The sequence below is a fragment of the Gossypium arboreum genome, chromosome 1 (genome assembly GCF_025698485.1).
Source record: "Gossypium arboreum isolate Shixiya-1 chromosome 1, ASM2569848v2, whole genome shotgun sequence".
In the NCBI taxonomy this organism is placed as follows: domain Eukaryota; kingdom Viridiplantae; phylum Streptophyta; class Magnoliopsida; order Malvales; family Malvaceae; genus Gossypium; species Gossypium arboreum.
In genome coordinates, this window is record NC_069070.1 from 15,227,525 (window position 1) to 15,253,957 (window position 26,433).

At 32.4% G+C, this 26,433-nt stretch overlaps 1 protein-coding gene, 1 long non-coding RNA gene, 2 other non-coding genes and 1 pseudogene across 4 annotated transcripts; 2 read left to right on the plus strand and 3 right to left on the minus strand.

Annotated features, from left to right (window-relative positions):
* Positions 1–48: 48 nt before the first annotated feature.
* LOC128281354 (small nucleolar RNA R30/Z108) lies at positions 49–151 on the minus strand. Its single transcript, XR_008271562.1, has one exon. It is a non-coding gene; the product is annotated as a small nucleolar RNA R30/Z108 (small nucleolar RNA).
* A 66-nt stretch (positions 152–217) lies between these two features.
* LOC128281752 (small nucleolar RNA Z107/R87) lies at positions 218–322 on the minus strand. The gene has a single exon (XR_008272017.1). It is a non-coding gene; the product is annotated as a small nucleolar RNA Z107/R87 (small nucleolar RNA).
* Positions 323–3,225: 2,903 nt separating this feature from the next.
* On the minus strand, positions 3,226–6,357 carry LOC108481860 (UDP-galactose/UDP-glucose transporter 4-like; annotated as a pseudogene).
* Positions 6,358–10,036: 3,679 nt separating this feature from the next.
* LOC108480633 (protein ORANGE, chloroplastic-like) lies at positions 10,037–12,872 on the plus strand. The gene is made up of 8 exons (XM_017783684.2): positions 10,037–10,492; positions 10,595–10,709; positions 10,967–11,083; positions 11,198–11,284; positions 11,710–11,786; positions 12,141–12,268; positions 12,358–12,494; positions 12,688–12,872. The coding sequence occupies exons 1-8, from the start codon at positions 10,290–10,292 to the stop codon at positions 12,763–12,765; spliced, it is 942 nt and encodes a 313-aa protein (XP_017639173.1). The 5' UTR covers positions 10,037–10,289; the 3' UTR covers positions 12,766–12,872.
* Positions 12,873–15,817: 2,945 nt separating this feature from the next.
* LOC128293820 (uncharacterized) lies at positions 15,818–18,837 on the plus strand. The gene is made up of 2 exons (XR_008283958.1): positions 15,818–15,999; positions 18,515–18,837. It is a non-coding gene; the product is annotated as an uncharacterized LOC128293820 (long non-coding RNA).
* The last annotated feature ends 7,596 nt before the right edge of the window (positions 18,838–26,433 follow it).

Genomic DNA, 26,433 nt, shown 5'->3' on the forward strand with positions numbered 1-26,433 from the left:
AAGTGAATTATTTTTGCGGATTCATAAAATCAAGAGAAACTAAAGAGATTGCTCAGTGGTGGCGATAAAGTTATAGGTTCGATTCTGCCAGCGATTTTTCTTCAACCAAAATTATCGGAAGAGGGAGCTGTGAATCCTCATCGCAACCTCAAATTTGTCACCAAAAAAAGTTCAATATCGGGAAAAAATGTTTTAACGAAATAGAAAAAGGAGCAAAGATCGCTCAGTTCAGCGGGGTGGTCGACACGCAAAGTTCTCAAAAAGATGAGAAGCCTGCATTCCGGTCTGTTGAGCTTGAATTTATGGAGTCATCACCGCGATCTACTATCAAAACAATATCTCCAATGAACAACAATTTTATTTTAAAATAAAACCGAAAATTGAAAAAAAAAACCAAATTCAACGGAAAACAGTGGTTAATAAGATTAGAAGTGAGGAGAGCGAGATGTGATATAACTGTGATGGCTATGTATTTATAGGAGTGAAAATTAGGGTTTTATTAGAGTTCATAAGCCTAAATTTGATGGGTAAACTGAAGCTCGTGTAAAATTATTCGGGTCTTAGTTCCGGCCCTAATTCTCTATTTTCTTTGGGCTTAACAGAGAAAACAGACCCGAATAGGCCTTTAAAGAAAAGAAAATTCCCCATTATTTTTTTTCTAAAATTTGCATAAATTAAAATTCATAAATTTGGGGGTTTCATTAAAATAATACGAAAAAAATAATTGCAATGGGGTGGAAAAAATAATTACGTTTCAATGGTACACACCAACTATAAAAATTAATATTTTAATAATAATAAATTAATAAAATGGATCATTTTGAACAATAAAAAATGATATCATTAACATGTCAAGCAATATTGCTTTTAAAAATAATATTTTAATAATAAATATATTTGGTCACCAAATATAATATTGATATAACTTTCTTTTGATTGATATAATAATAAATTTAGCCATAATATTTTACACATCTTATTAAGTTGATTCAATTTTAAAAATCTTAATAGATTTCACCTCAACTCGTTTACACCTTATCAACTTGGTTATTATTCTAAATATTCAAAATTTATAATTATAAAATTTTAAAAAATAAAATTATAAAAATAAAACAACTCAGCTATTTTTTTATGAAATAAAATTGAATTATAAAATTATAAATTATAAAATTATAAAACAAAAATATAAAATTAAAAGAAAAAGTGAAAGGGTGATTGTAAAAGGGTGCTGCCCTTTTGGCTACACCCTTTTAAATTAAATATTATTTTATTTATTTTATTTATTTTTATTCAAATATTTATTTTTATATGTGGTGTTATTTGACATGTTGGTGGTATCACTTTTTACCGTTCATAAACGACATAACTATTTTTTCCCACCCTATTTTATAATTATTCTTTTTTTTCATAATATTTTAATAGAACCCGTAAATTAATATGATATATTATGTGATCAAACTTGACACGTTAATATAAAATTCATTTTCTTCAAGAAAATTAAATTGAAGGCTTGGCTAAACTATAATAGAGGTTATCCAATTATGGTTTTTTTTTCTTGGTTATCTAATTATGAAAAGTTATAAAATGATCACTTAACTATTTAAATTTGTCTTTTTTTAGTCATCAGCTAGATAATATAAAAATGAAAACACCCAAAAATCCAAGACAGTCGGGTGCAGGAGCAAAGTTAGAAAAAAAATGGGGGTGGAATTAAATTGTATAGTTTTGCAATAGTAAAATGCAATTTCATCATTTCAATAGGCTATATCTTTCTAATTTTTAAAGGATTAAATCAAATTATTATCTTTTGGAGAGGGCAAAATGTAATTTTATCATTACTAATTTAAAATTTTATAATTTATAAAATGGACTAAATGGAAAATTTTCCATTTTAGGAGGACCGGGCTCCTGCCAGCCTCTTGGCTCCACCACTAGTTGGGTGACCAAAAACACAAAACTGAATAGTTAGATGATTATTTTATAACTTTTCATAATTAAGTAACTAAAAAAACCATAATTGAGTGAGCACTGATGTATAGTTTACTCCTAAAGTTTTTAATTAATTTTGTTATATAACCACTCCAATGATATTAATGCTTTGTCCCATTGTTTTCAAAAGTGCTTTTAAAGGTAGAAGAAAGAATATATATATATATAGCTTTTGCTTTTAAAAAAAACACTCAGTAAAATGAAACTTTTAACCCTTATGTATAATCTATTGAATTTTATGTAATATTTATATTGGGTATAAAATTGTTTTTAATTGAAATTATTTCAAATATATAACATTATATATATTTAAATCTGTAATTTTATATTTTAATAATATTTAGAATATTGATTATATATTTAAATTGAAAATTTTAAATAATTAATATTAATTACTTATAATATTTAAAAATTATATTTCAGATATCAAAATATTAATAATGAGTTATAACAAATTATTTTTATATTCTTATTAAAATATCATAATATTAACAAATTTGAACATTATTTAAATGCATATTTTTATTTGAACATCATGTTTAAAATGGAAATTTTATTTCTCAAAAAGCATAAAATCAAAAATTGCATATATCATTTACGACGTTAATCACTTTGGCGCTTATTCTTTTTCTTAACCACTTTATAATGTTATTTAAATCAGACTAGCAGAGCAGATTGAAAACCGTCCAATATACCAGCTCGAAGAAAAAGGTTAAACTAATTAGCCTATAAACTGTATTGAACCGCAGTCGAAGCACAAACTGAAAATTGGTTAAACCGAGTTTTTTATTTTTCTCTTCAAAATCAGTAGGTGTTTACAATATTTTCTAACTTTACAAATTAAATTTTGCAATAATAGTAAATATATATACATTGGCTCTAGTGCTGGTTTAGATCTAAGAATATCCAATTTCTCAATTTCATTTCCAAATTGACCTATATTTGATGTTGCTTTTTTGTCTACTTTTTCCCCTTTTAACTTCTATTAGTTTAGATTGTCAATAAAAACGAAATGATTAATGATGTAATCTTAGGATTTTTTTTAAAATATTGAATTAAATATAAACACAATTGAAATAGACAAAAAGAAAAAAAAATGGCAATCTTGAATTAAGAGCTAAACCCCTAAATAAAATGACATTTTTTTTTAAAACTAGGGGTTTTCTCTTTTCATCCTGTTCATCTACTACATTTCTACTTCTTTAAAAGAGGTTTTGGTTTCTTTGTATTTACATTTCATCCTTGAACCCTAGGTGATGGTTTAGTATCTGGCAACATCTTCAAAATGATTCCTATGGATATCAACAACAATCCTGACCCGTGGCGTTCGGTTAATGGTTTTGTAAATATCATGTACAACAACAACAAAGTTACAACTTTTCTAGCAGTTGTTGTCATGGCAATTGTAACTACACTGAAAATAACAACCAAGGATAAAACAAACACTTGACTGATGAATGTAGCCATGGCTTCAAACACTAGAACACAGTAAACGTACGGATGTTGAGAACAAAAAATCCACGACTTAAAGAGTCTCTTGTTAAAACTATTGGCACAAGAAAGTAATCCCAATTATTGTTGAGCAATAAAACATCTCCATCTATGTTGTTTCCGAATTCATGGTGAAAATTGTTTTTGAAAATTTCCCAAAAATGCATTTGTTGGGGATCGACCCGATTAAATAATGAACAAGTAAAAATAGCGAAAGAAATTAAAAAATTGAACACACAAATTTAATGTGAAAAAACCCTTCCAAAAAGAATAAAAAATCAATGGCAAAGATAATTTCACTATGATGGCAAAAGAACAAAGAGTACAAAATATGAAGATAAAAAACTAAACCCCGAAAACCTAAAAACAAAGAACCCTCGATACATAAACACAAAATCCTATAAAAGTGTTATGCGTTTTAATCTCTAATGGGTGTATTTTCTAAGGTTGTAGAATAACCTATTTATAGGCTAAATTCATAGGTTAAATAATAATAAAATAATCTCGATTAATCAGAATTTGATTGAAACAAATAAATAGAGTTTAACTAGAAGATTATTTCTCAAACTTGACAGAAATAGGATTATTTCTCAAACTTGACTGAAATAGGAGTCACACTTAACAAATCTCCACATTGACTCATATTTCCACAACGCCATCTTTGCAAAAGCCCATCACGGGCTTATCTTGAACTGTACAAGGAATTAACTAAGTCGAATCTATTCTTAGAAGCTGAAAGACTTCTAGCCTTCAACTTGTACACTGCCAAATCAAAACTAACTCGGGTTTGATTTTTACAAACACAGTGCCCTAACTTCTCAAAACCTGCATCCAAAAGAAAACCTCTCTTTAAGAAATGATCATACCTTTTTCCATCTTATGACCAAGTTGCCTCTGCTCCAAACGAGTTGACTTTGACTTTGTAACGAACGAGGGACGTTCTATTTCACCGGTCACTATGGAACCTTCCAAAATATAAAGACTCTCTGTCATTTTACCTTTTAACAAAATGAGAACTCCACGAGATACCTTAATGCCGCTTAACTTAATATTGATTATGCATCCTTTCAAGTCTAAAATACTCAACGAGATGAGATTCTTTCGTAAATCAGGTACATACCTAAAATCTAAGAGTATCCTAATCGTCTCATCGTGCATTCTAATTTTAACAGTACCAATACTAATTACCATACTAGATGAATTGTTTCCCATGTGCACAACTCTACCTTCAACTAAACTGGAGAACCATTCTATATTGGAACACATGTAGAAAGAACATCCCGAATCTAGGATCCACTCGGACGTAAGCTTGAAGTTATCGCTCATTGTCACTAACAAGAAATCATCACTGCTTTCATCGACCAAATAAGCACCAGCTACATCTTCCTCGTTACTCTCAGCAGCTTTTTTATTTCGCAGCTTATAACAATCTATTTTGACGTGACCTAACTTTTTACAATAGCGACACCTTTTGTCTCGCTTCTTTGATGCTACCAAAATGGAAGCTTGCCTATCTGCCTTGCTATCCGAACCAAACTCATTGTCGAGTTTGTCTCTACTCAACAAATGACCATTCACATCTTCGAATGAGAGTTTGTCTTTACCATAAATTAGGGTCTCCTTGAAAGACTTATATGAAAGTGGCAAAGAGCACAATAATAGCATAGTCTGATCTTTATCGTCACTCTGAACCTCAGCGTTCTTTAAATCATTTAAAAGAATAATGAATTAATTGATGTGATCTTTAAGAAGCTCACATTCGTTCATGCGAAACGTAAATAGACATTGTTTCAACACTAAACAGTTAGCTCGCATAAAGAGTTTCTAACCTTTTCCTTAAGGTGAATAAGGTCTTTTTCATCAATACCTCCTACAATATCGTATTTGCGAGGCATAACTGGATTGCATACAAGGCCTTTTCATCAAGATCTTCCTATTCTATTTGATTTAGATTCTCAGGCTTTTTCTTGATAACAACCTTTTTCAAGTCGGTTTGAACTAGAATTGCCATCATCTGAACTTGCCACAGATTGAAATTTGTGACACCATCGAACTTATCAATTTCAAACCTTGTTACTGCCATATCTGAATGGGCTGATCTACAAAAATTGAACTAGCTCTGATACCACTTGTTGATGATCGACCCGTTAAACAACGAACAAGTAAAAATAGCAGAAGAAATTGAGAAATTGAACACACAAATTTAACGTGGAAAAACCCCTCCAAAGAAGATAAAAAAACATGGGCAAAGATAATTTCACTATAATGGCAAAAGAACGAAGAGTACAAAAGATGTAGATAGAAAAACTAAACCTTGAAAACCCGAAAACAAAGAACCCTTGAAATGTAAACACAAAATCCTCTAAAAGTGTTACGAGTTCTAATCCCTAATAAGTTTATTTTCTAAGGTTGTAAAAGAATCTATTTATAGGCTAAATTCATAAGTCAAATAATAATAAAATAATTTAGACTAATCAGAGTTTACTTGAAAAAAATAAATAGAGTTTAACTGGAAGATCATTTCTCAAATTTGACTGAAATAGAACTCACACTTACCAGCATCCATGATTAAAGCACCCGAAATCATTATCACATCAATTATGCTAAAATTTGAAGATGTTTGAGCATCTACTGAGGTGAAAAGGATAAGACCAACCACAAGAAGTAAAGCAGAGATGTATTCATGAAATGGGTATTTCTTTCGTAAGTAAAGAATGAAGCCACCCATAATCATAACTGGCAGTACCTTGGTAAATTTAAACATAATTTGGGCAGGATAGTTAAGGTAAGCCAACGAACTGTTGGTTAATCCATAAGAATACCTGATAGTTTGACATATGTGTCCCATGGATTTACAATTTGCTTCATAATAAAGCCTTGAAGTCATATCTGTAATACACCATACCCGTACTTGAGACCAGGATAGGATACGAGGCATTACCGAGATTTTCAGAATAATTTCAATTAATTTATATTATTTAGTATTCATTTTCATGTTTCATGTAACATTCTTTTCATATATTCAAAAAAAATATCATATAAAGTACGATACAATACTTAAATTTTCATATTTACATGCTCATGCAGGATATACGAACCTACCTGACTAAATTGCAGAAATACCAAGATTTAGGGGCATATTGGTGATTTACCATATTCCCAAATTTCACCCAATCTTAAATTGATAATTTCATTCAATTTATTAATTTAGATAATAAAACAATTCATTCCTTTCAATTTAGTCATTTTCGATATTTTTACAAAATTACCCATAATCAATTTAGTCCTTGAGCCAAAAACATACAAATTAGCCATGCTAGCTGAATATTCATACATATTTTTCCTCCTCCTCCTCTCCATTCCACATCCTTAGTATAAACAACACACTTGTAGGTAACATTATCCATAATTTTCACTATCTACTTATGTGAATATTCAAGCTGTCCATCTGTGTCATAGTCACTAAATTATTTTTATCTTGATCTAAAAAACTCCAAATTAAGATCCTATAATTTTTCCTGAAACTAGACTCATATACCTTCTTACCATAAAAATTTCATAATTTTTGGTTGGGCCAATTAATACAGTTTATTCATTAAAGTCTCCCCTGTTCTGCTGTCTGACAGTTCTGACCCTTTCTCACTAAAAATTAATTATCTTCTTGTACAGAATTCGAATGATGTCCTCGTTTGTTTCTATTGAAAATAGACTCATTCAGGATTCTAAACATATAAATTTAATCCCCTAATTAATTTTATCCAATTTTTTATGATTTTCCAAAGTCAGAACAGGGGAACTCGAAATCATTCTGACCTTGTCTCACAAAAGTTATTGTATCTCATGATTTACAATTCCATTGCTTACATAATTTCTTTTATAAGAAACTAGACTCAATAGCTTTAATTTCATATTTTATTCATCCTCTAATTCGATTTCTATAATTTTTTGTGAATTTTCAAAGTTAGACTACTGCTGCTGTCTAAAACAGTTTTAGTGCAAAATGTTGATTTCCATTTTGCCCCAAATTTCACAATTCATACAATTCAGTCCTTGCTCAATTAACCTCTCAATTAAGATAATTTTCTCAATTAATACTTTTTCTAGACATTATAAGTTATTTCATAACTATTGAAATTCAGAATTTCCATATGAAACTCTAACTTCAAACACTTTTACAATTAGGTCCCAAACATTCACTTTCTATTCAATTCTTTCAATAAAATCAGCATATAAATAATTTAAAGCTCTAATTCCATGCCAAATCATCATATACTTCCAGTACATATTCATATCAACTTTCAATTTCTTTCATAGAATCAAAAACTAATGAATTCAACAAGTGGACCTAGTTGTAAAAGTCACAAAAACATAAAAATTTCAAGGAGAAAGCAAGAATTAAACTTACATGAAGCTAGAGTATGAAAACCAGCTTGAACCCTCCTCCATGGCTGTTTTTCAGCTGATGAATATGAAGAGAAATGAAGAGAATTCTAGATATTCCAATTTAGTCCCATTTTATTTAGCCAATTTTGGCAATTTTCCAATTTTGCCCTTTTTCATCCATTTCCTGATTTTTCTCAGCTATTGCCGCCCAAAATATCTCCTTTAGGACTATTTTCACTTTAGGTCCTTCCTCATTTGACAATTGAGCTATTTAATCCTTCTAGCAACTTTTACACCCTTTTCAATTTAGTCCTTTTTATTTAATTAACCATCCAAACGTCAAAATATTCTGACTAAATTTTAATACTACCTCACCAACACTCCATAAATATTTCTAAAAATATTTATGGCTCGATTTATGAAGTCGAGGTCTCGATACCTCATTCTCGATCCAATTTACCTAATTAATTCTTTTAAATCACCAAATTCACTAATTCAAGAATGCTTTTATATTCGGATTTGACTCATAGGTATTAATTTATTAAATTTTTAACTCACCCGTCGGATTTAGTGATCTCAAATCTCTATTCCCGATACCACTGAAAATTAGGCTGTTACAATATCAATATCAGATAACAAATCCTTGTACAAATGTAACACCTCTTACTCGACTCGGTCGCCGGACCTGAGTTATGGGATGCTACAATCGTTGCCGGAACAACTATAAACATTTAATAATCAATTTACACTATAATACATGCATTCCTACTCAAAACGTCTTATAATTATGTTATACGATCTTTTTCGAGACTTATTCAAGCTTACAAAAGCCCATTTACTAACTCGAGCTTAAAAAAGGAACAAATTGTAATTTTTCAAAGTTTTCAAAATAGGTATCGGGTACCCTATAAAGGTATTAATACCATTTTGGCTTTCAATATTTTAGAAAAATCGAAATAAAAATGAAGGTACTGATACTTAGAGGTGTCCATGGGCCGATTCGTGTTGGGCCCAACCAAAATTTTAGGCTCGTTTGCTAGGCTTAGGCCCAGTTTGGCTCGAAAAATGGGTTTAAGATTTTGCAGCCCAGCCTGGATAAAAATGTTACAATCCGAACTCGGCTCGCCCGTATTAATTTTTTATATTATTTTTTAAAAAAATATAATACACCAAATATACTGAAAATATTAAAAATAAATGTTTCCCACCAAATTGAAAATAAATATATATGTATACTTAAATAACACTAAGATAGTGTAATTTAACAAACAAATGCCTCTAAAATAGTAACAAAATTAATAATAAAACAATAACAACGAAATAGTACCAACATATTGAATGGTAGCAAGATAGTGGAAAAATAACAAGAAAATAGTAAAAAAAAAGGAAAAAAAGGAAAAATATATATTTACATATTCGAGCCAAACAACCATATTAGTTACATACATTTGTTGACATGTTGGAGCACATTGGTGCTCTCCTTTTTCTTTATAGAAAAATTGGTTAATTTTAATTTTGTTTCATCTTGAAACTTTAATATTTAATATAAATTATTTTTTGTATTTTTATAATATTATCAATTAGTTTAAATAATTAATATTTTAATTTTTTAATTAAAATATTATGTGGTTATAGATAATTTGAAAGGTGTTAAAGATGAACACATGACTTTCCATTTATTTTTAGTTTGCCTGGCTTCCTTTTTTTTTTTTTTTATATCACAAGAAAATGATTAAACTTTAGATTAACCTTTATATTATGTTAAAATTTAAGATTTTTTATGTACTTTAATTTTGACATAATTTGATTATTTATTTCTATAATATTATTAGTTAGTTTAAATAGTTAATAATGTTAATTATATTATTCAAATGTTGATGTCAAACTTTTTAAGAATATTATTTTAACAAAAAATTATTTTATTATTAAGAGTTCAAATGTATGATTTTTAAAAAATTTACATCCAATATTTTTAATATTATTTTGTTGTTACGATTAATAAGTATTTTTTTTAATTTCAAAATATTAAAGTAATAAATTTAATAGAAAAAATTTAATAATGATAACAATAAAAATTACAGTTCATATAATCTTTTTCTCTACGAAACAAATAATGAAAAATGGAAAGATAGTAGTATATAATAAAAACAAACCACACAACATAACCGACTCTGAACCGGTCATCGATGAGTCTAATGATAAACCGGTTAAAAGATTCCTACCACTCGCATTTGCATCAAAATTTTATGCTTCCACTTTGTCTTAAACCTTCTCCTCCCACTCTCCACCTTGTTCTGTTCCAAACAACATATCTTCTTAACCATGAAAACGATCGCTTAATTTATAGTTTCCCAATTGAAAAGTACAGAAGAAGAACAAGATTTGATTGATTGAGAGAGGAAAATAAGGTTGAAGTCCTTTCGAGGATGGTTTCTTTGAGTCGAGTCTTGGCGGTTTCCTATACGATAAAGCCATCCATTCCCTGCAACACTTTTTCTTTAAGCTCTAGATTTCCTCAAACGAAACCCAAACTGAATTCGAAATGGCGATCCATGGCGACTGAACCTGACTCTTCTTCCTTCGCGCCTTCTATTGATTCTGATTCTTCCGCTGATAAAGCTACAGCCGGGTATTTCTTTTTTTTCTTTTCTCTGGCTTTGTTTAAGGTTTCATGTTGTTTTAGCTGCTATTTCTGATTTTCTTTTCTATGTGTGATATTAAAAACGTACAGATTTTGCATCATAGAAGGGCCTGAAACAGTCCAGGATTTTGCTAATATGGAATTGCAAGAAATTCAGGATAATATCCGAAGCCGGCGGAACAAAGTGTTTCTGCAAATGGAAGAGGTCACCCAACTGATTTCATTTTCTTTCTTTGGTTATTTCCATCGAGTTTTTTTCCAGTATCAATAGGAGATGTTTCTGCATCAAATTGAAAGTTGTGATTTTCATTGAGTTTTAAACACCATTAGCTGTGTTGCTGCATAGCTTTTGATTTCCATTGAGTTTCCGGTATCGATAGGGGAAGTTTCTGCATATGCTCATCAAGTAGTCAATGTTACTGGAAAGAACCATATGCTAACTTGAAACCGACCCAATTCTAGGTTCGGAGGCTAAGGATACAACAACGCATTAAAAGTGCTGAACTTGGCGTTTTAAAGGAAGAGCGAGAAATTGAACTTCCTAATTTTCCATCATTCATCCCATTCTTGCCTCCACTGGTAAGATACATTTTTTTTCTTTTGTTTATTCCCCCCCGCTCCCAACTTGTTCCTAGTTCCACTGTTTTGTTCATTAATCATATTTAACCGATGTATTATGTTGTGTACATACAGACCTCAGCAAATCTCAAGGTTTATTACGCAACTTGTTATTCTCTTATTGCTGGGATTATCCTTTTTGGTGGACTTATAGCACCCACTGTGAGTCACTCATGTTCTCAACTCTCATAATCTAGTCTCTCCTCCGATGTGAATGGCTTATGCTACCCGTACTCTTTGTGTTAAACACATCCAAATGTGTATTGGGTATGATCTTCTAAATATATGAAAATATTGAGCATACATGGACACATATTCCTAATTAACACTAGTCCTAAATTCCAACTAACATAGCTTTTAGGAACAAAACAAAACAATGTGTTTTCTGTTGAGAGGATAAAGTATTTGAAGGGGACACTTCATACAGGTAAGGAATGACAATGTTCACCTCGTTATACTGATGCAAGAAATTTTCCTTGTAGCAATTTGGGGATGGACACTTTCGGTGATGTTAATATAAATTATGAAGACCTGCATATCATAACTTATTTTGCTTTATCTTGTTTCTTTTTGTTCCCACATTATAGCTGGAGCTTAAGTTAGGACTAGGCGGCACTTCATACGCAGATTTCATCAGTAGTATGCACCTGCCAATGCAATTGAGGTATGGCAATCCTCTTGTTTGTAATGTATGATTATTATTTTGAAGATGTTGAACTGAGCTGCTTGATTGCTTTCGTTTTTACCATGAAGTCAATGTGTTTTTGGCTTCCTTAGTTGCACTCGTTTCTGTCAAGCATACCCTTGACGGTGTTGAGAAAGATGACAGATGCAGTTGGTGCAAGCCAGCTTATGAAAACAATATTAGACATTTTGTCAGAAAGATTAATGGCTAATTAACTTACAAAAGTTTGCTTCTACAAAGAAGAAGCATCTGTTATTTGTCTTCAGTTTGGTATACTGGATGCAGTTTTGTTTCATGTAGTATTAAACATATTTTAGTTGGTGGTGAGTGCAGTCAGGTTGATCCTATAGTGGCATCATTCTCTGGAGGAGCTGTCGGTGTTATTTCAGCCTTGATGGTAGTTGAAATAAACAATGTTAAACAGCAGGAGCATAAACGATGCAAGTATTGTCTTGGAACGGGTATGTATTTTTCCTGAAACTTCCTGTTTTTTAAATCCCCTACTATGTTCCAGGTACTGTATTTTCATCAAGGTCAATGGTAAATGCAGGATATCTTGCTTGTGCTCGCTGCTCAAATACTGGATCACTTGTTCTTATTGAACCAGTCTCAACAGGTAATGGAGGAGATCGACCTTTATCAACTCCCAAAACAGAAAGATGTTCAAACTGTTCAGGTTCTGGAAAGGTTTGGCTTCTAAAAACGTGTAGTCTCAATAGTTTGTTGTCTACTTATGCATATCAACTGGGGAATTTTAACGAATGGAAGAATATTTTCCTTATCCAATGTGGGAATTTTAGGGTTAGATTTGATGGATTTCATTAGTTCACATAATCCGAGTGTCTTCTCATAATCAATATTTGTTTGAATACTTCGGCAGGTCATGTGCCCTACATGTCTCTGCACTGGAATGGCAATGGCTAGTGAACATGACCCACGAATTGACCCATTTGATTAGAGCTGCATTATCACCCTCTCATTCTTTGTATGGAAATGTAGAGCTATTGTTGATAAGATAACCAATCTTTTGATATATATAAAAATATCCAAGCACATTGAAATGAATGTTAGTGAGATAATAATACCTACTTTTGAAATCATTTAGCCATACGATGTCATACAATTGATGATGATCAAGGTTGGTTATGTTTGACTGCAGCTAGGTATTCGTCAATTTGGAATTAGTGGTACATTCAAATAAAGAAATAAAAACTTCCAACTTTGATCAATTATGTTTCAAGAAATGGGAGTTTTAAGTACTTCATATCTTTTGCTTTGCTCTTCCAAAAGGTGTAAACTGTAAAGCATTTGTTGACCAAATACAGCATTGGTTTCTTCTGATATAGATTCATACCTGCGTTTTGTCTGAAGGATGGAAAAGTTTACGGACTCTAAAATATCATTTTGATAATTTAACTCAATTCACAAAAAATAAGTGTCTAATTAACTAATTAGATTTGCAGTTACCAAATTAACACAATGAAAAAGAAGCCATGAGTTGACTAAAATCTAAAACTTTCTATTAATTATTTAATATCAACTTTTTAAGATTTGCTTGCGTAAGGGCGTTCAAATAAAGGTTTTTATGCAATTCCTTCAGCATGGATGTAAAAGGATCCTATAATTGCAATTCTTTCGTTTTGTTTCATGGGCTTCGTCCTTCTTGGTGCAAAATATGGTAATGGAGGTTTCATGTGGTTTACACTTGATGAGTCAAAAGCCACTTAAGAAACCATGTGTTTGGTGTGGATGAGACTTGATAATGCATCTTACTTTGAAAGTCCATCCAAAATTTAGGAGGATTGGGACAAAATAATTAAATAGAAAAAAAAGGAAAAAATAGGCCATTTTAAAATGTGAGTTGAGCTCGGGCTTGAGTTGTCTTGTCCGTTTTAAGTTTGTAATATTTTATATTATGTTATTTTTATATTTTATGTAATTTGTAACACAAAATTAAGTCTATAGTAGTATATAATACTATTATAATGTAAATAACAAAATTGTTAAGATGACTATATATAAAATTTTAATAATAAAAAATATGTTATATTATTAAATATTAAATTAAAAATAATATAAAAATATATTTTAAAATTTTTAAAAAATAATATGAGTTGGCCTAAAATGGGTTTGGATGAACTATTTACAAATATAGGCAGGATTGGGTAAAAGTTTAGGCCTATATTTTGAGTTGAACGAGGCTTAGGCAAACATAAAGTGTGTTAATATCATGCTTAGGCCCGACCCCACCTATGAACACCTCTAGTATGAATCCCACCTATTGAGTATCCTTTAGAGTATGGTTAGTGATTAGGTCATGGAGAACCCAAGTAAGATGTAGCTAGATATTATGTGATAGGACCTGACACGATTGTGTTCAAGCTTAAGGAGTTGGTCAATGGAGCCTTAGAAGTGATGAGAGTTTATGTAAATGTGTACCAAGAATATTTCCTCGATATTTTATAGTGGCCACATGTTTTCTAAATCACGAATGTTCCAATATGGTGAGCCCTATCTAGATTCTCCATTTTGACGCTCCATTTGGGCTAGGGGAGATAATTATGGAAAAAGTAAGTTCCCTTTGTAGGCCATCTCCTTTTTTAAGTGAGGAAAGCTTGGTTATGTATAACAATTGCCTCTTAATTGAGGGATAGATTATAAAATGACATTATCAAAATGTTTTGCTTGTCGTAGTGGTTTGAGTGATACCATGTTGCTTTTGGTGAACCTTGGGGATTTCTTTTTAGCACTAGCAAGCTTTTCATCTTTTTAGCAGATATTAAAAAGGTGAGTTGGCGTGCGTGTTTGGATGCACGTGTAGTCATCTTTTGTTTTTGCTTGTGTAATATGCATTTAATGCATTTTCCCTTATTGTAAACTGAAACGATGCATGATTTAACTTTTGTCTTTCTACCTATTGTAGGCTACTCTATGGGCCTTATTAGTTGTTGTAGGTTTTTACGAGTCATTTTATTTTAGTGCCTATGAATGCCACAATTGTATTTGTTTTTCATTTTTTTTAGTTTTCTAAAGAAACCTTGGTGTTTTTTTCGTTCAAAGTTTTTATTTGTGGGTTCTTTTGGAGTTTATGCGAGCACTAATGGAAGTTCAATAATATGTTGTGTTGTGGCATGTCATTATGTTTCACTCGTTGATTTTGGGAAAATTTTCATGCATTAAAATCAATGGAAGTATATTTATGTAGAAAGTACTTGATCTGTTGTAATTTGATATGTCAAAATAAGCTCTCCATTACACTTGAAGAGCTTATTCTTGAGCAATTTGGATGTCTTTTTTGTGTTTTTATTTACTTTTAACTTTTCACTTGAATAAGTGGTTTTCTATGATTTATGCTATTTTTGAGACCCAAGTTGGCCAAATGCGCCATAAGGAACCTAACAAGTTGATTGAATGTGTAGGGAGTTGATGGTGGCCCGAACGTGAAGAAAAAAATTACCTAGAAAGGGGGTATCGCTATATTGATAACTCTAAAATATAGAATTATTTTTAGCACTTTTTAACATATAAAATATTCAAATTCTGGGTAGTTGATAACACTTACAGTTTTTATTTATAATTCTATTATATAAATTCAATACTATGAAAATGTGTTATTTTAACTTATTTTACACTAAATACTTTATTTCTATTTTTTTGAAGAAATAATGGATACATTACGGAAAAGAGAGTAGAAAGTCAAGTGTTGGGCTGATTTGTTAACATCTTTAGACAACCCACTAGGAGATAAAGGCCCAAACTGTCTAACCAACGGAAAATTTATCCACAAGACTTTTACTTCAACCATATTCCTTGAATCAAGGAACCACCAAGAGATAATCAAGGGGACGACATCACTTCCTCGTCCAAAAATAGTAAACCGTCCATTCCTCTTCCACAAAGTAAGGGCTGACCACAAAAAGGAGAAAAACAAGGGATTTTCATAATACTTTTAGCATGGGATGTTGGGGGCTAAACTAGTATAAATAGGGCATTCATTCATTCATTCACTTATTCATTCATTTAGGGGAACACACTACATTTGAGAGGAAAAACATCAGACTTAAAAGAAAGCAGAGAATTTGAGAGTTGCCAGATTTGGCATTGAGAGGGTAATTCTGCATTGGAGCAAAAGAGAAGAGCAAGGGAGCAGCAACATGAGTAGTGTCACAGAAATCACCAAAATGGGCTTCTGGTTTCTTCCTTTTACTCCTTTATTTTGTTCCAGTTGATAAACATGATTGCAACTTATTCTTTCACTTTCTATTAAATGATTATGACTTAATTTTGTTGATGCTAGATTAACTGCAATTCTTTAATTTAAATTATTCATACTCTGTTAATGTTGTTCTGTGTATTGGTTCATTTTACTCATTCAAATAAAATCATGCTCATGTTGACTCATGCATAATTAATGTTGGGAAACATTTGAATTAATTATTTAATCCAAACAAGATGATAATTAGTGGACACAATATTTGAATGGTACATGTTTGATTTCTTTGAAATTAAATTAGTAATGGTATTTAGCAATATTTTTTTACCTTGCATAAGCATGAGGTTTGCTTATGAAACTTTGAAGTTAATTGAACATAGAAGTATGCTAAAGAGGCTTGAAGGTTGAAAAGTTTGATTTCATAACTTTTAAATTCTGGGTTAGTAAATAGACAATTTGCCAACTGATTTACTGTAACATCATTAACATTTTTTTTGATAATTTTAAGTTAAGGGAAAGTAATTAATCTAGCTTCTTCATGTCATAGTAATTTAATCTTGTGTTTTGCTGATTTTTATTCTATGTTATTACTTTCATTTGTTTTGCATATTTAGAGATTTAAATTAGGTTAATTAGTAAACTAAATTCACATTTAATTATTTCTTTCACCAACTTGCCATTTGATAATTTCACAATATTTGCCTCACATATACAATCCCTGTGGAGATAATACTCTTTACTTACTACTTTATCACTTGTAGATGACTGTGTGGACTCGCACATCATCGATTAATTTTATGACATATATCGAAGCATGAAAGTCGTGATACCCCTAATGGTGTTGAAACAAGAAGAATTGATGACATATTTAGTGGTATCGCGATACCAACCATAGGTATCATGATACCAAGACCCCAAGGTTCCCCCATGCCAAGACTACTGTGGGTATCACGATACTGGAGCCTGGGTATTGTAATACTCCTATTGAGCGGAGACAAAAAATTACTGCAATAGCAGTCATTTTCCAACCTCAACACCAATCAAAATTAGGCATTGAGGGATATTTTGGTCACATAAATTGGGTTGTAATAAGCTGAAAAGCTATCTTTTGGCCGAGAGAAATACATACTTTTACATAGCAGTAGTCATTGTCCAACCTCAATACCAATCAATATTAGACATTGAGGGATATTTTGGTCACATAAATTGGGTTGTAATAGGCTGAAAAGCTATCTTTTGGCCAAAAGAAATACATACTTTTACATTCTTCAACTTTTATCATCTTTTTAGCTTAGGGTTTAGTTACTTTCTTTATCTTTTTAGGGTTTAGACTTTAACTTTTCTGGTTTTTGGTTATGTAGTTAGTTAGTTAGTTAGTTAAGTTTATTGTAGCTTGGTGCTAATTTCTATTTAATACCTTAAACTTTTTTTGTATTTGCACTTCAATCCTTAGTTTTAATATAACTCACCCTTGTTTTATTGCACCTGTTAAAAATCTTACCTTTTGTGTTTTTATTTGCTACCATTGCTACCATTATTGTTTTCGCTTAAGTTTTTCTTCTCAACTTTTCTTTGAGTTTACTTTGATGCATATTTTGGTTGAATTTTGGATATTTACCTATTTAAAATAGCTAAATCCTAGGTGGTTGGTTGACAAAAATGTTGTTTAGTTAATTTTTAGTTTAGATACTAAATTGCAAAATCTGGACTAAATTGAATAGGATTCAAAACTTAGGATTGACGCCCTTAAGGGAAATTTTAGATGAGTGAGACTGAGAAGAGATCTCATTGAGCACCAATTTGATAATCCTGGATTAGATTGGTGAGGTTAAGAGATAAACTAGACTAATTTTTCTAACTTGGTAAAATTGTGACCGTGAGGTAAAATTAAACCAGTTTAGGAGTGTAAGTGATTTAGATCCCTGGTCCGAAGGTTAATTAACAACATGAAAGTCAACCAATTACTGTCTGTTATTGATTTGTTGATTTCGTAATTTTTCTTATATTAAAATTTAGTCATTTTCTATTTTAGGTACTTAATTAGCACAATTAACCTTAATTATGGTCTGCCGTAATATGACACTTAATAAGTAGTTAGCTAGACTCCTTAATTGTATGCCAATTGTTTAGGGATCACTCAATCCCTGACTTCTATAGGTTTGATCCTTGGAATACTCGGGTGTTCCATTGACCATTACAAATATTACAATTGACCTGTCACATTTACATATACTGCATTATATTTGATTGTTTAGTGTTGATTCTTCGCTCCGATGTTCGTACGCCGGTAACGGAAGTGGTAAAGTTGTTGGCGTTGTTGTTGGGAGTCAGTGAATGATTGAGTGACTTTTGTGTGGTTACTGTATGCTTTTTAAGGAGATAATTGAACAAAACTAAGTCCATAGATGCAACATTTCTTTTTGTTGTGTTTGTTTGTTATTTTATTTGAAAGCTATTTGTTGATTTGTTGGTGTGCTTTTTTTTTTGTTTGCAGGGATAGTGTATGACTCGAAGCAGTAATGGGATCAGACCATTCGAATCTGAACTAAAAAGGATCTTAACACACGCTTAAAAAGGCCAACTTCCAATAGTAACCCAACCTTCAACGACAGACCCATAAACTGCTAATCCTCCGATCGTGAATCGGAGTGTAGAGGAACACGTACCCCTACTTCTCCAAAGACAAATAGAGCAATGTACATTGCGAGACTATGCTATGCCCAACCTAGAAGCACTTCAAAGGAGCATTAATCATCTCACGGTGAATGCAAACAACTTTGAGATAAAGCCGACATGATTTAGATGATTCAAAGGACCTATCAATTTTGAGGATCGATGAACAAGAATCCTAACCAACATATTAAGCGATTGCTAACTTTATGTGAGAGCCTTAAGTATAACGGGGTACCCGATGACGCCATACGTATTTGATTATTCCCTTTCTCTTTAACTGACAACGCTTTTATATGGTTAGATTCGCAACTAGTAAATTCAATCAGTATGTGGGATGAGCTGACCAATCGATTCCTTGCCAAGTATTTCCCTCTGAGCAAGACTATAAAGCTGTAGATGGATATCACCAACTTTCGCTAGCTCGACGGGAGTCACTTTATGAAGCGTTTGAGCACTTTAAGTTAATGCTACGTATCTGTTCCTATCATGGTTTGCAGGATTGGTTACAATTGCAAACATTTTATAATGGGTTCGATGGGAACTTGTGATCGAGTCTTAACAAAGTGGGGGTATTCATGTCGAGGACTTATGTTGAGGGGTGTCAATTAATCAAATATATAGAAATGAACTCCTATAAATGGTTGACTGAATGATTCACATATCAGGCTAAACAGTCGACTGTGAATGTGATCGACAACAACGACAAGCTTTAACAAATCCTCAAGAGGCTTAACAACCTCCAAGTTAGCTCGACCAAATTTCAAATTCCCAACCAGTCCCTTCTAACCAATGCAAATGTAGGGCGCAAAAATGAAAGCGCAAGTTAGGGTGACCTATATAAGAATACTCATGTTGAATTAAATTACCTAAGGAATAGAGGGTATAATCCATACTCTAACACCTATAAACCAGGGTGGTGAGATCACCCTAATCTTAGGTGGGGAGGGAACCAAAGGGGACCCTCCAATCAAGGAATGCCTAGCTTCAATCAACCTAGACCCAACATTCTGTACCAATCTTCGCAGCTATATAGACCACTCTAAGTAGCAAATAGGAAGCTCATTTATAGTAGTGACCCTCTTATGCCCATATGAGTAAGTAAGCTCGAAGAAGGAATGTATTCGTTACAAGAGAGCATACGCCAAATGCAAGGTCAGCTGGACCAAATTCTTCAAGTGTTGCAAATGAATCCCACATCTAGTATCCTTAGCAACACCGAGCCTAACCCGAAAAGGGTGTGGAAGTAACATGCCAAAGCTATCAATCTCTGATCTAGAGTGGTGATAAAGGAACTGATGAAACCCGTAAGTGAAGAGGTAGGAGAAGGAAAATAACACTTGCACTATTAGTGTTGGAGATGGGGGTAGGAGAGAGTGTAGAAAATGAAGTTGAACCAAAATAGTACGAGCCTAAGGATAGGCCAACTATACCAGCTAGCTAAGCACCTGTACCTTTCCTGACTAGGCTAGAGGAAAGAAAAAGAGAGAGAGAGTGAGAAGTTTCTAAGTTTCCTCAATATGTTCAATAAATGTTAACCTCCCTTTACTTGAATTCCTAGAAAAAATTCCAAAATATTCAAATTAATTTGAAAAGTGATGTCTAAGAGGAAGAAAATAGGAAGAGGGGAAAGTTTTGCTCTAAATGTTGAATGTAGCATTGTAGTGTCTAGAAAGGTCCCGTTAAAACTCAAGATAGTAGGGTGAACTTTGGAAAAGCCTTTTGTGACCTTGGGGCTAGCATTAACCTTATGCATCTGTCAATTTATCGTAGATTAGGATTAGAAGACCTTCAGGAGACCTCGATGACTTTGTAATTAGTTGGTCGTTAATTAGTCCATCCTACAGGAGTCTTTGAGGATGTGTTAGTTAGAGTTTGGTAGTTCATTCTTTCGGTAGACTTTATAGTGCTGGATTTTGAAGAAGACTTGGAGATTTTAGTTCTACTAGGGAGACCATTTTTGGCAACATCTAGAGCCACTATTGATGTAGGAAAAGTGGAATTGACTATGGAAATTGATAGGGAGGTAGAAGTTTTTAGATGTGTTGATCCTGATCCTAGATCTAAGGAAATTTCACCCTCTCTGGGGTACAAGTGTCAAGCCATTAATATGTTGTCCTGTCATGCTGCTAACTTTGCAAATTGTGTGAAATGGTGTGAAATTGCAGGTTTAAAGTTGACACCAAAGAGGATCTGTAAGACAAAAAAAGGCACAATACCATGGCAATCCTCGAGTAGCCTCAGTCCAGTGATGAAAAAGAGGCGACTTTTTTATTCAAATAAAAAACAAATTATTAACTGAAATGGTATCTCCATGGCATTATTTACCAAAATGAGTCGTTTGCAACAGTGACCATGGGTGGTGCTTAACAAAGTGGCAGCACCACCCAAATTTTCCAATAATCATTAGGCCATGATTAGGCCATAATTGGGTTAAAAAATCATATTTTATTAGTGGAGGGGCATTATACAGCGTCACCAATATGCTTATATGAGTTAGATATGAGTAAAATATAGGTCTTTAGAAAATTAATTTTTAATGGTTGGAGGTGGGTGGTCAGGCAGCACCAAGGGTTGGAGGATGGTTGTCAAACGACATCGGCTGGATGGAGGCAACTTGTTAGGTGGCACCTGCAGCGGACGTGGCCTATCAATCATAGGGTCATTTACTTTCTGACGGCCTGAAAAAGGAGATTTCATGAGGAAAAAATAAAGGCCCCTTATAAACCATGGTCCACTCAGATCCTCAACCATGGTGCTGTAAAAAAGGAAGTAGCAGTTTAGGGAGAAAGAAGGGAGAAGAGAATAGAATAGGGTTTCAGTGTGCTAAAAAGGGAGAGGCAGTAGAAGGTTATTTTGAAAGGTAATTTTTTTAATCATTATTTATTTGTTTAAGGCTTTAGTTTACTTATTAGTGTGTTATTTTGTGGTTTTGGGTGGAGAGGATGCAACAACAAATTTTATTTTAAAGGTAATTTTTTTTTGTAATTGTTAGTCACTTGTTTGGGGTTCTGTGTTACTTATTATTTGTTTGATTTAGTGATTTTGGAAGGAGACAAGGCAACAATAAATTTTGTTTTGAAGGTAATTTTTTATTTGTAATTATTATTTAGGGTTTAGGGTTCTTTATTATTTGTTTGATTTTGGCTTTTTTACTTAAAATATTAACTAAAATGGTAGCAATAATTTAATTGGTTTCCTAGACATTTTAAATTTATTTTGCAATTATTATTTATTTGTTTCTTTTGTAATATTATTATTTGTCCGGATTTGTGGTGTTGTGTTATTTACTAGTTTGATGTAGCTATTGAGTTGATATTAGATTTTAGAGTAATTTGTGTGTTCTTGTACATTTAATTTTGACTTTTTTACATCAATAATTCAAAAAAATAATTAAATGTCAAAATGGACCACCTACAAGTTAATTACCTAAATGGGTCATTTGTTACAAATTTGTAGGGTGACCCATTTTAGTATTTAATTATTTTTTGGATTATTGTGGTAAAAAGTACAAATATACACTAAATTAATTGTCTTCAAGTAGAGAAATTATTAGAATACTTTCAATTTTTATAAAAAATTAAATGATTGATGTGATTTTTATAAGAAATTATTTTTTATGTCCACTTGACATTTGATTAAGATTCACTATGTATATAGAATGAATTTATACATGTTACCTTAAATTGATTGAATACTAATTAATCGAATTCAATTGGCTTTACAAATTTTTAGAATCTATGTACGTTGAATATCCGTTATGTACATCTACATGCGGATGCATATTTTTCTTTTCGTAATAAAAATTTTGTTATTGGGATAAAAAATGAAAAAAAAAGGTAGCAGAGATGGCTGAGGGACTTACATTGGAGTTAAATATTAGATGATTTTTAAAAAATAAATGACCGACTTAAATTAGAGTTAGTGTATCTAAAATTACGTTGTTATTGGGTAAAAATATTATTAATGCTTCCAAATAAATTACAAACGGTATAAAATGTAATTTCATTATTTGTATATTGTTTATTTATTTAGTCGATGATTAATTCTTTTTGAAACTTCAGATATCCAAATGGGTTATTTGATTAGAGAAGATGATCACACAACAAATATGATTAATGAACCGGTAAAAAAATTATTATTTATTATTCACGGGTCCCCTTATAAAGTTGCATGTCATTTTTTTATTTAATTGGGAAATTTTAACTAGTGCGGTATTTTAATATGGTCAGGATGAGTACCGTGTACTGAGGACTTGTGCCAACGGTTCACACTATCAGTCGAATGAATGTGTTGTGCCATACTTAGAAGCATCCATATTCGGATCAGTAGCATTGATCCTAATGTTCGATTTCAGGCCGTCTTGATATCTGCTTGGTTGAACGATGGAGCCTGGAGACCTACACATTTAATTTTCCGTGTGAGGAGTGCACCATCACTTTGGAAGGTGCTGCACAACAAATCAGGCTCCCAATTGATGATAGTGCGATCATGGGCACAAGTAAAGTGTTCGAACCAGCAATGCTCTGCTATCACTTACTAGGACACTCGCTTGGTGATAGTGGAGATAATTTTACAATTTCGAAATTTTCATGGTTGAAGGCAAATTTTAAAAAATTACCGAGTAGTGCCAATGAACGGAAGATGATGTGTGCTACTCAAGCATATATCATGCATCTGTTAAGGGTGTACTCATGCTGGATGCAAATAAAAATAATGTCCATTTGATGTACTTGCCTTTATTATCTGATTTGAAGCTCACCCGTTCGTAGAATCATGTAGTACTGGCCACATTGTATCATGAGCATTGTCAGGCGACAAAGCACACAACACAAGACATAGGCGGGTGCCTGATATTGCTGCAATGCTGGGCGCTATACAAGATGCCATTTTTGGCATTGATTAGTCATCAAACATATGTCTTCCCACTTGTAAATAGGTAATAAAATTGTAGCATTATTTATCTATTTTTATTATGAAAATTTGTTCTAAAAAGTTTAATTTTGTTGCAGATGCTATACTTGTCCAGGTATCGGAAAGTCCTATGCACTTGTGATTTACCGACAAATGATTGAGAAACATGCCGAAGAGGGGTTAATTTTTCCTAATATTCATGTAATGTAATTACTTTATTTATGTTATTTGAATTATACTAATATGACTATGTTATTAACTGTACAGTTAGTCTGGATGCCATATTCTGCCCCAGAAATTGCAGCTGTTATTCCTTCGTATGCTCTCATCCACTTATACTTGTGGTGTATTAACACACCCATATTGAATTTTTCAACAGTAGAGTAGTACAAAGAGGACCGAGTTCTGCAACGGTTCATGGGCAAATAAAATGTTTTGGATGTTTCACTGTATTTCGAAAGTGTCCACAAAATTAACAAAAGGGGGAAAGAATAAAAAAATTGGGCATTAGAGAATCAACAATATCTTGCATTGTGGAATGCCCGAATGTATCAGAGACCTCGGATGGATTTTGATCTTGATTTGCGGCCCTCGGTCGAGTACCAACTTTGGTGCATTGAGAATGAGAAACCATTTTGATATGATGGTCAATTGATGGTAGTCCCTCCACACATGCATTGACAATGGCACCAACACTATCGACAAGGACATTCGCCTTCAGCACCGCAACCCAAGCTCAAGCTTGAGCCTGAGCCCGAGCCCGAGCCCGAGCCCGAACCCGAAAGATCTTATACGCAGTCTGGGGGTAGTTCTTATCATCAAAATTTGGGGTTAGATAATTACTTTCCAGGGTCATCTAGCTACGCGTATGGGTCAGAGATTCCCGGTTCCAGTTCTTATCATCTAGATTCGAGATAATAAATGATTGATATTTTCAACCTATTACCACCCCAGTACTCCACCTCTCCCAGACAAACCTTTGGGACTTTTGACTTTTCGAGTATGTTTAGCACACACCAAGGTTCACTGATGGATGCTATGAATGATGTGCCGGGTGAGGGTAACAATGACCGTCACAAGCACCCTCAATGACAACGTCGAGCACCACAACAATTTATCCCACGAACAACACCGTCCAACTAGTAACTTTAGCAAGCATAAAATTATCTTTATTGCATGTGTTTTGTATTTGTAATTCAAATTTTCTGGTTTGTATAATATATAGCTCAGACATTTTCTCTGTATTCCAATGTAATATACATTGAAGTGCAATCTTTTCATTTTATAGTTGAACATGTTTAAGCAATATCAAAATTCCATCATAATCAAATAAATTTTAATAAAACTAAAAGTATACATAAAAGCTATATAAAATGAAATATTACTTTAATTGATAACAATATTTCACATACATTTGAACATGGAGTACATTAATTCATATTCCATTCGATCGAGACAATTATCTAATATGGTAGGTTCGATGTGGGAATTTAGTTTGATTATGACCAGCTGTTTTGCACACACCACAAAACATAGGGTTTGTTTTCTCCTTTATGTCCATTTCACCATGGATCCTGGTGACGTGTAGGTGACCTTTTGGCTTCTTACGTAACCCCTTGTTTGGGGCAGGTTCGAAATTCGATAGAGGCACTTCCCATGTAAACAAATCATGTAAGACGGAGAAATCATTTCCTCAAATACGCAATGTGCATTCTAGAGTGTACACCTCATTGATATATTGTTCAACATTGATTGAGGCACACGAGAACAAGCTGTAGCGATGTGCGTACAAGGGTAAAAAAGTGTTTGGAACTTCCTGCAACCGCACCATCTATTTAGGAGATCAACTTCGTTGAACCTAGGTGGGATACCGGATCAACAACCGATGGACTTCGTAACTCGAAAAGTTTATAACTGTTGAGAATATATTTGCAACATCCCATTTTTTAGTGAAATCAGAATAGTGGTTTCGAGACGACAAATCCTATTAAAAAATAAAGTTTATTTCTATTTTATTATATGATCCGTATTATGATAGATACGTCGTATGAAAATTTTGATATGAAAATTTTATCGACTAAGTGTTTAATTACGAGAAGAACTAAATCCCATAAAATGCAAAAGTTGAATTCTAGTAGCTATAAGGATTAAATAGCTATGAAATTCAAAACTAGAGGTCCTTATATGGTAATTAGACCATTAAAGAAAAGTATGTAGATATTTGGTGACTCATCCATGGAAATTTAGAAAAAGGGCAAGGACTAAATTAGAAATTAAAATAATTAATTAATTAAAAAGATGATAAAAGATATCTTATTATTTTTGTAATCTTCAACCCTAAAATTATATGGAAACCTTAGGAGAGAGAGAAGAAACTTTTAAGGGTTAATTGGGTAAGTTTTCTTGTCCCGTTTTTAGTAATTTTGATATTTTTGAAATCGAGATAGCTTAATCTATCTATTAGCTTAATCTATCTATTTGGGGGATCAATTTAAAAAGTTACCAAAGTATGGAAAATGAGTCACGGATGTATATGCTAAAAATTAGAAATTTATGGTAGAAAATGAAAGGTTGTTGATAGATAAACAACTTTTACAAAGTGATTTTTGATGAAAACATGATTTAGGGACTAAAATGTAAAGTTGTGAAATTTGATGAAAAATTTTGAATTTTTATGAATACATGTGCTGTAAATTTTGTAATTGGATTTTGGTTAGGCTTAGAATAGGGAGTAAATTGCACAAGTTTCATTTTCTGAGCCTAGGGACGAAATTGGAATTTATAGAAGTTTGGGGCAAAATGGTAATTTTACTTAGGATGGAAATTGAG

Excerpts from the sequence above, each read along its gene's own strand:
- LOC108480633 (XM_017783684.2), top strand. The coding sequence starts at position 10,290 with ATGGTTTCTTTGAGTCGAGTCTTGGCGGTTTCCTATACGATAAAGCCA. Across the intron at positions 11,084-11,197 it reads TCCCATTCTTGCCTCCACTG|ACCTCAGCAAATCTCAAGGT; the intron begins GTAAGATACATT and ends GTGTACATACAG. Across the intron at positions 11,285-11,709 it reads GTGGACTTATAGCACCCACT|CTGGAGCTTAAGTTAGGACT; the intron begins GTGAGTCACTCA and ends CCCACATTATAG.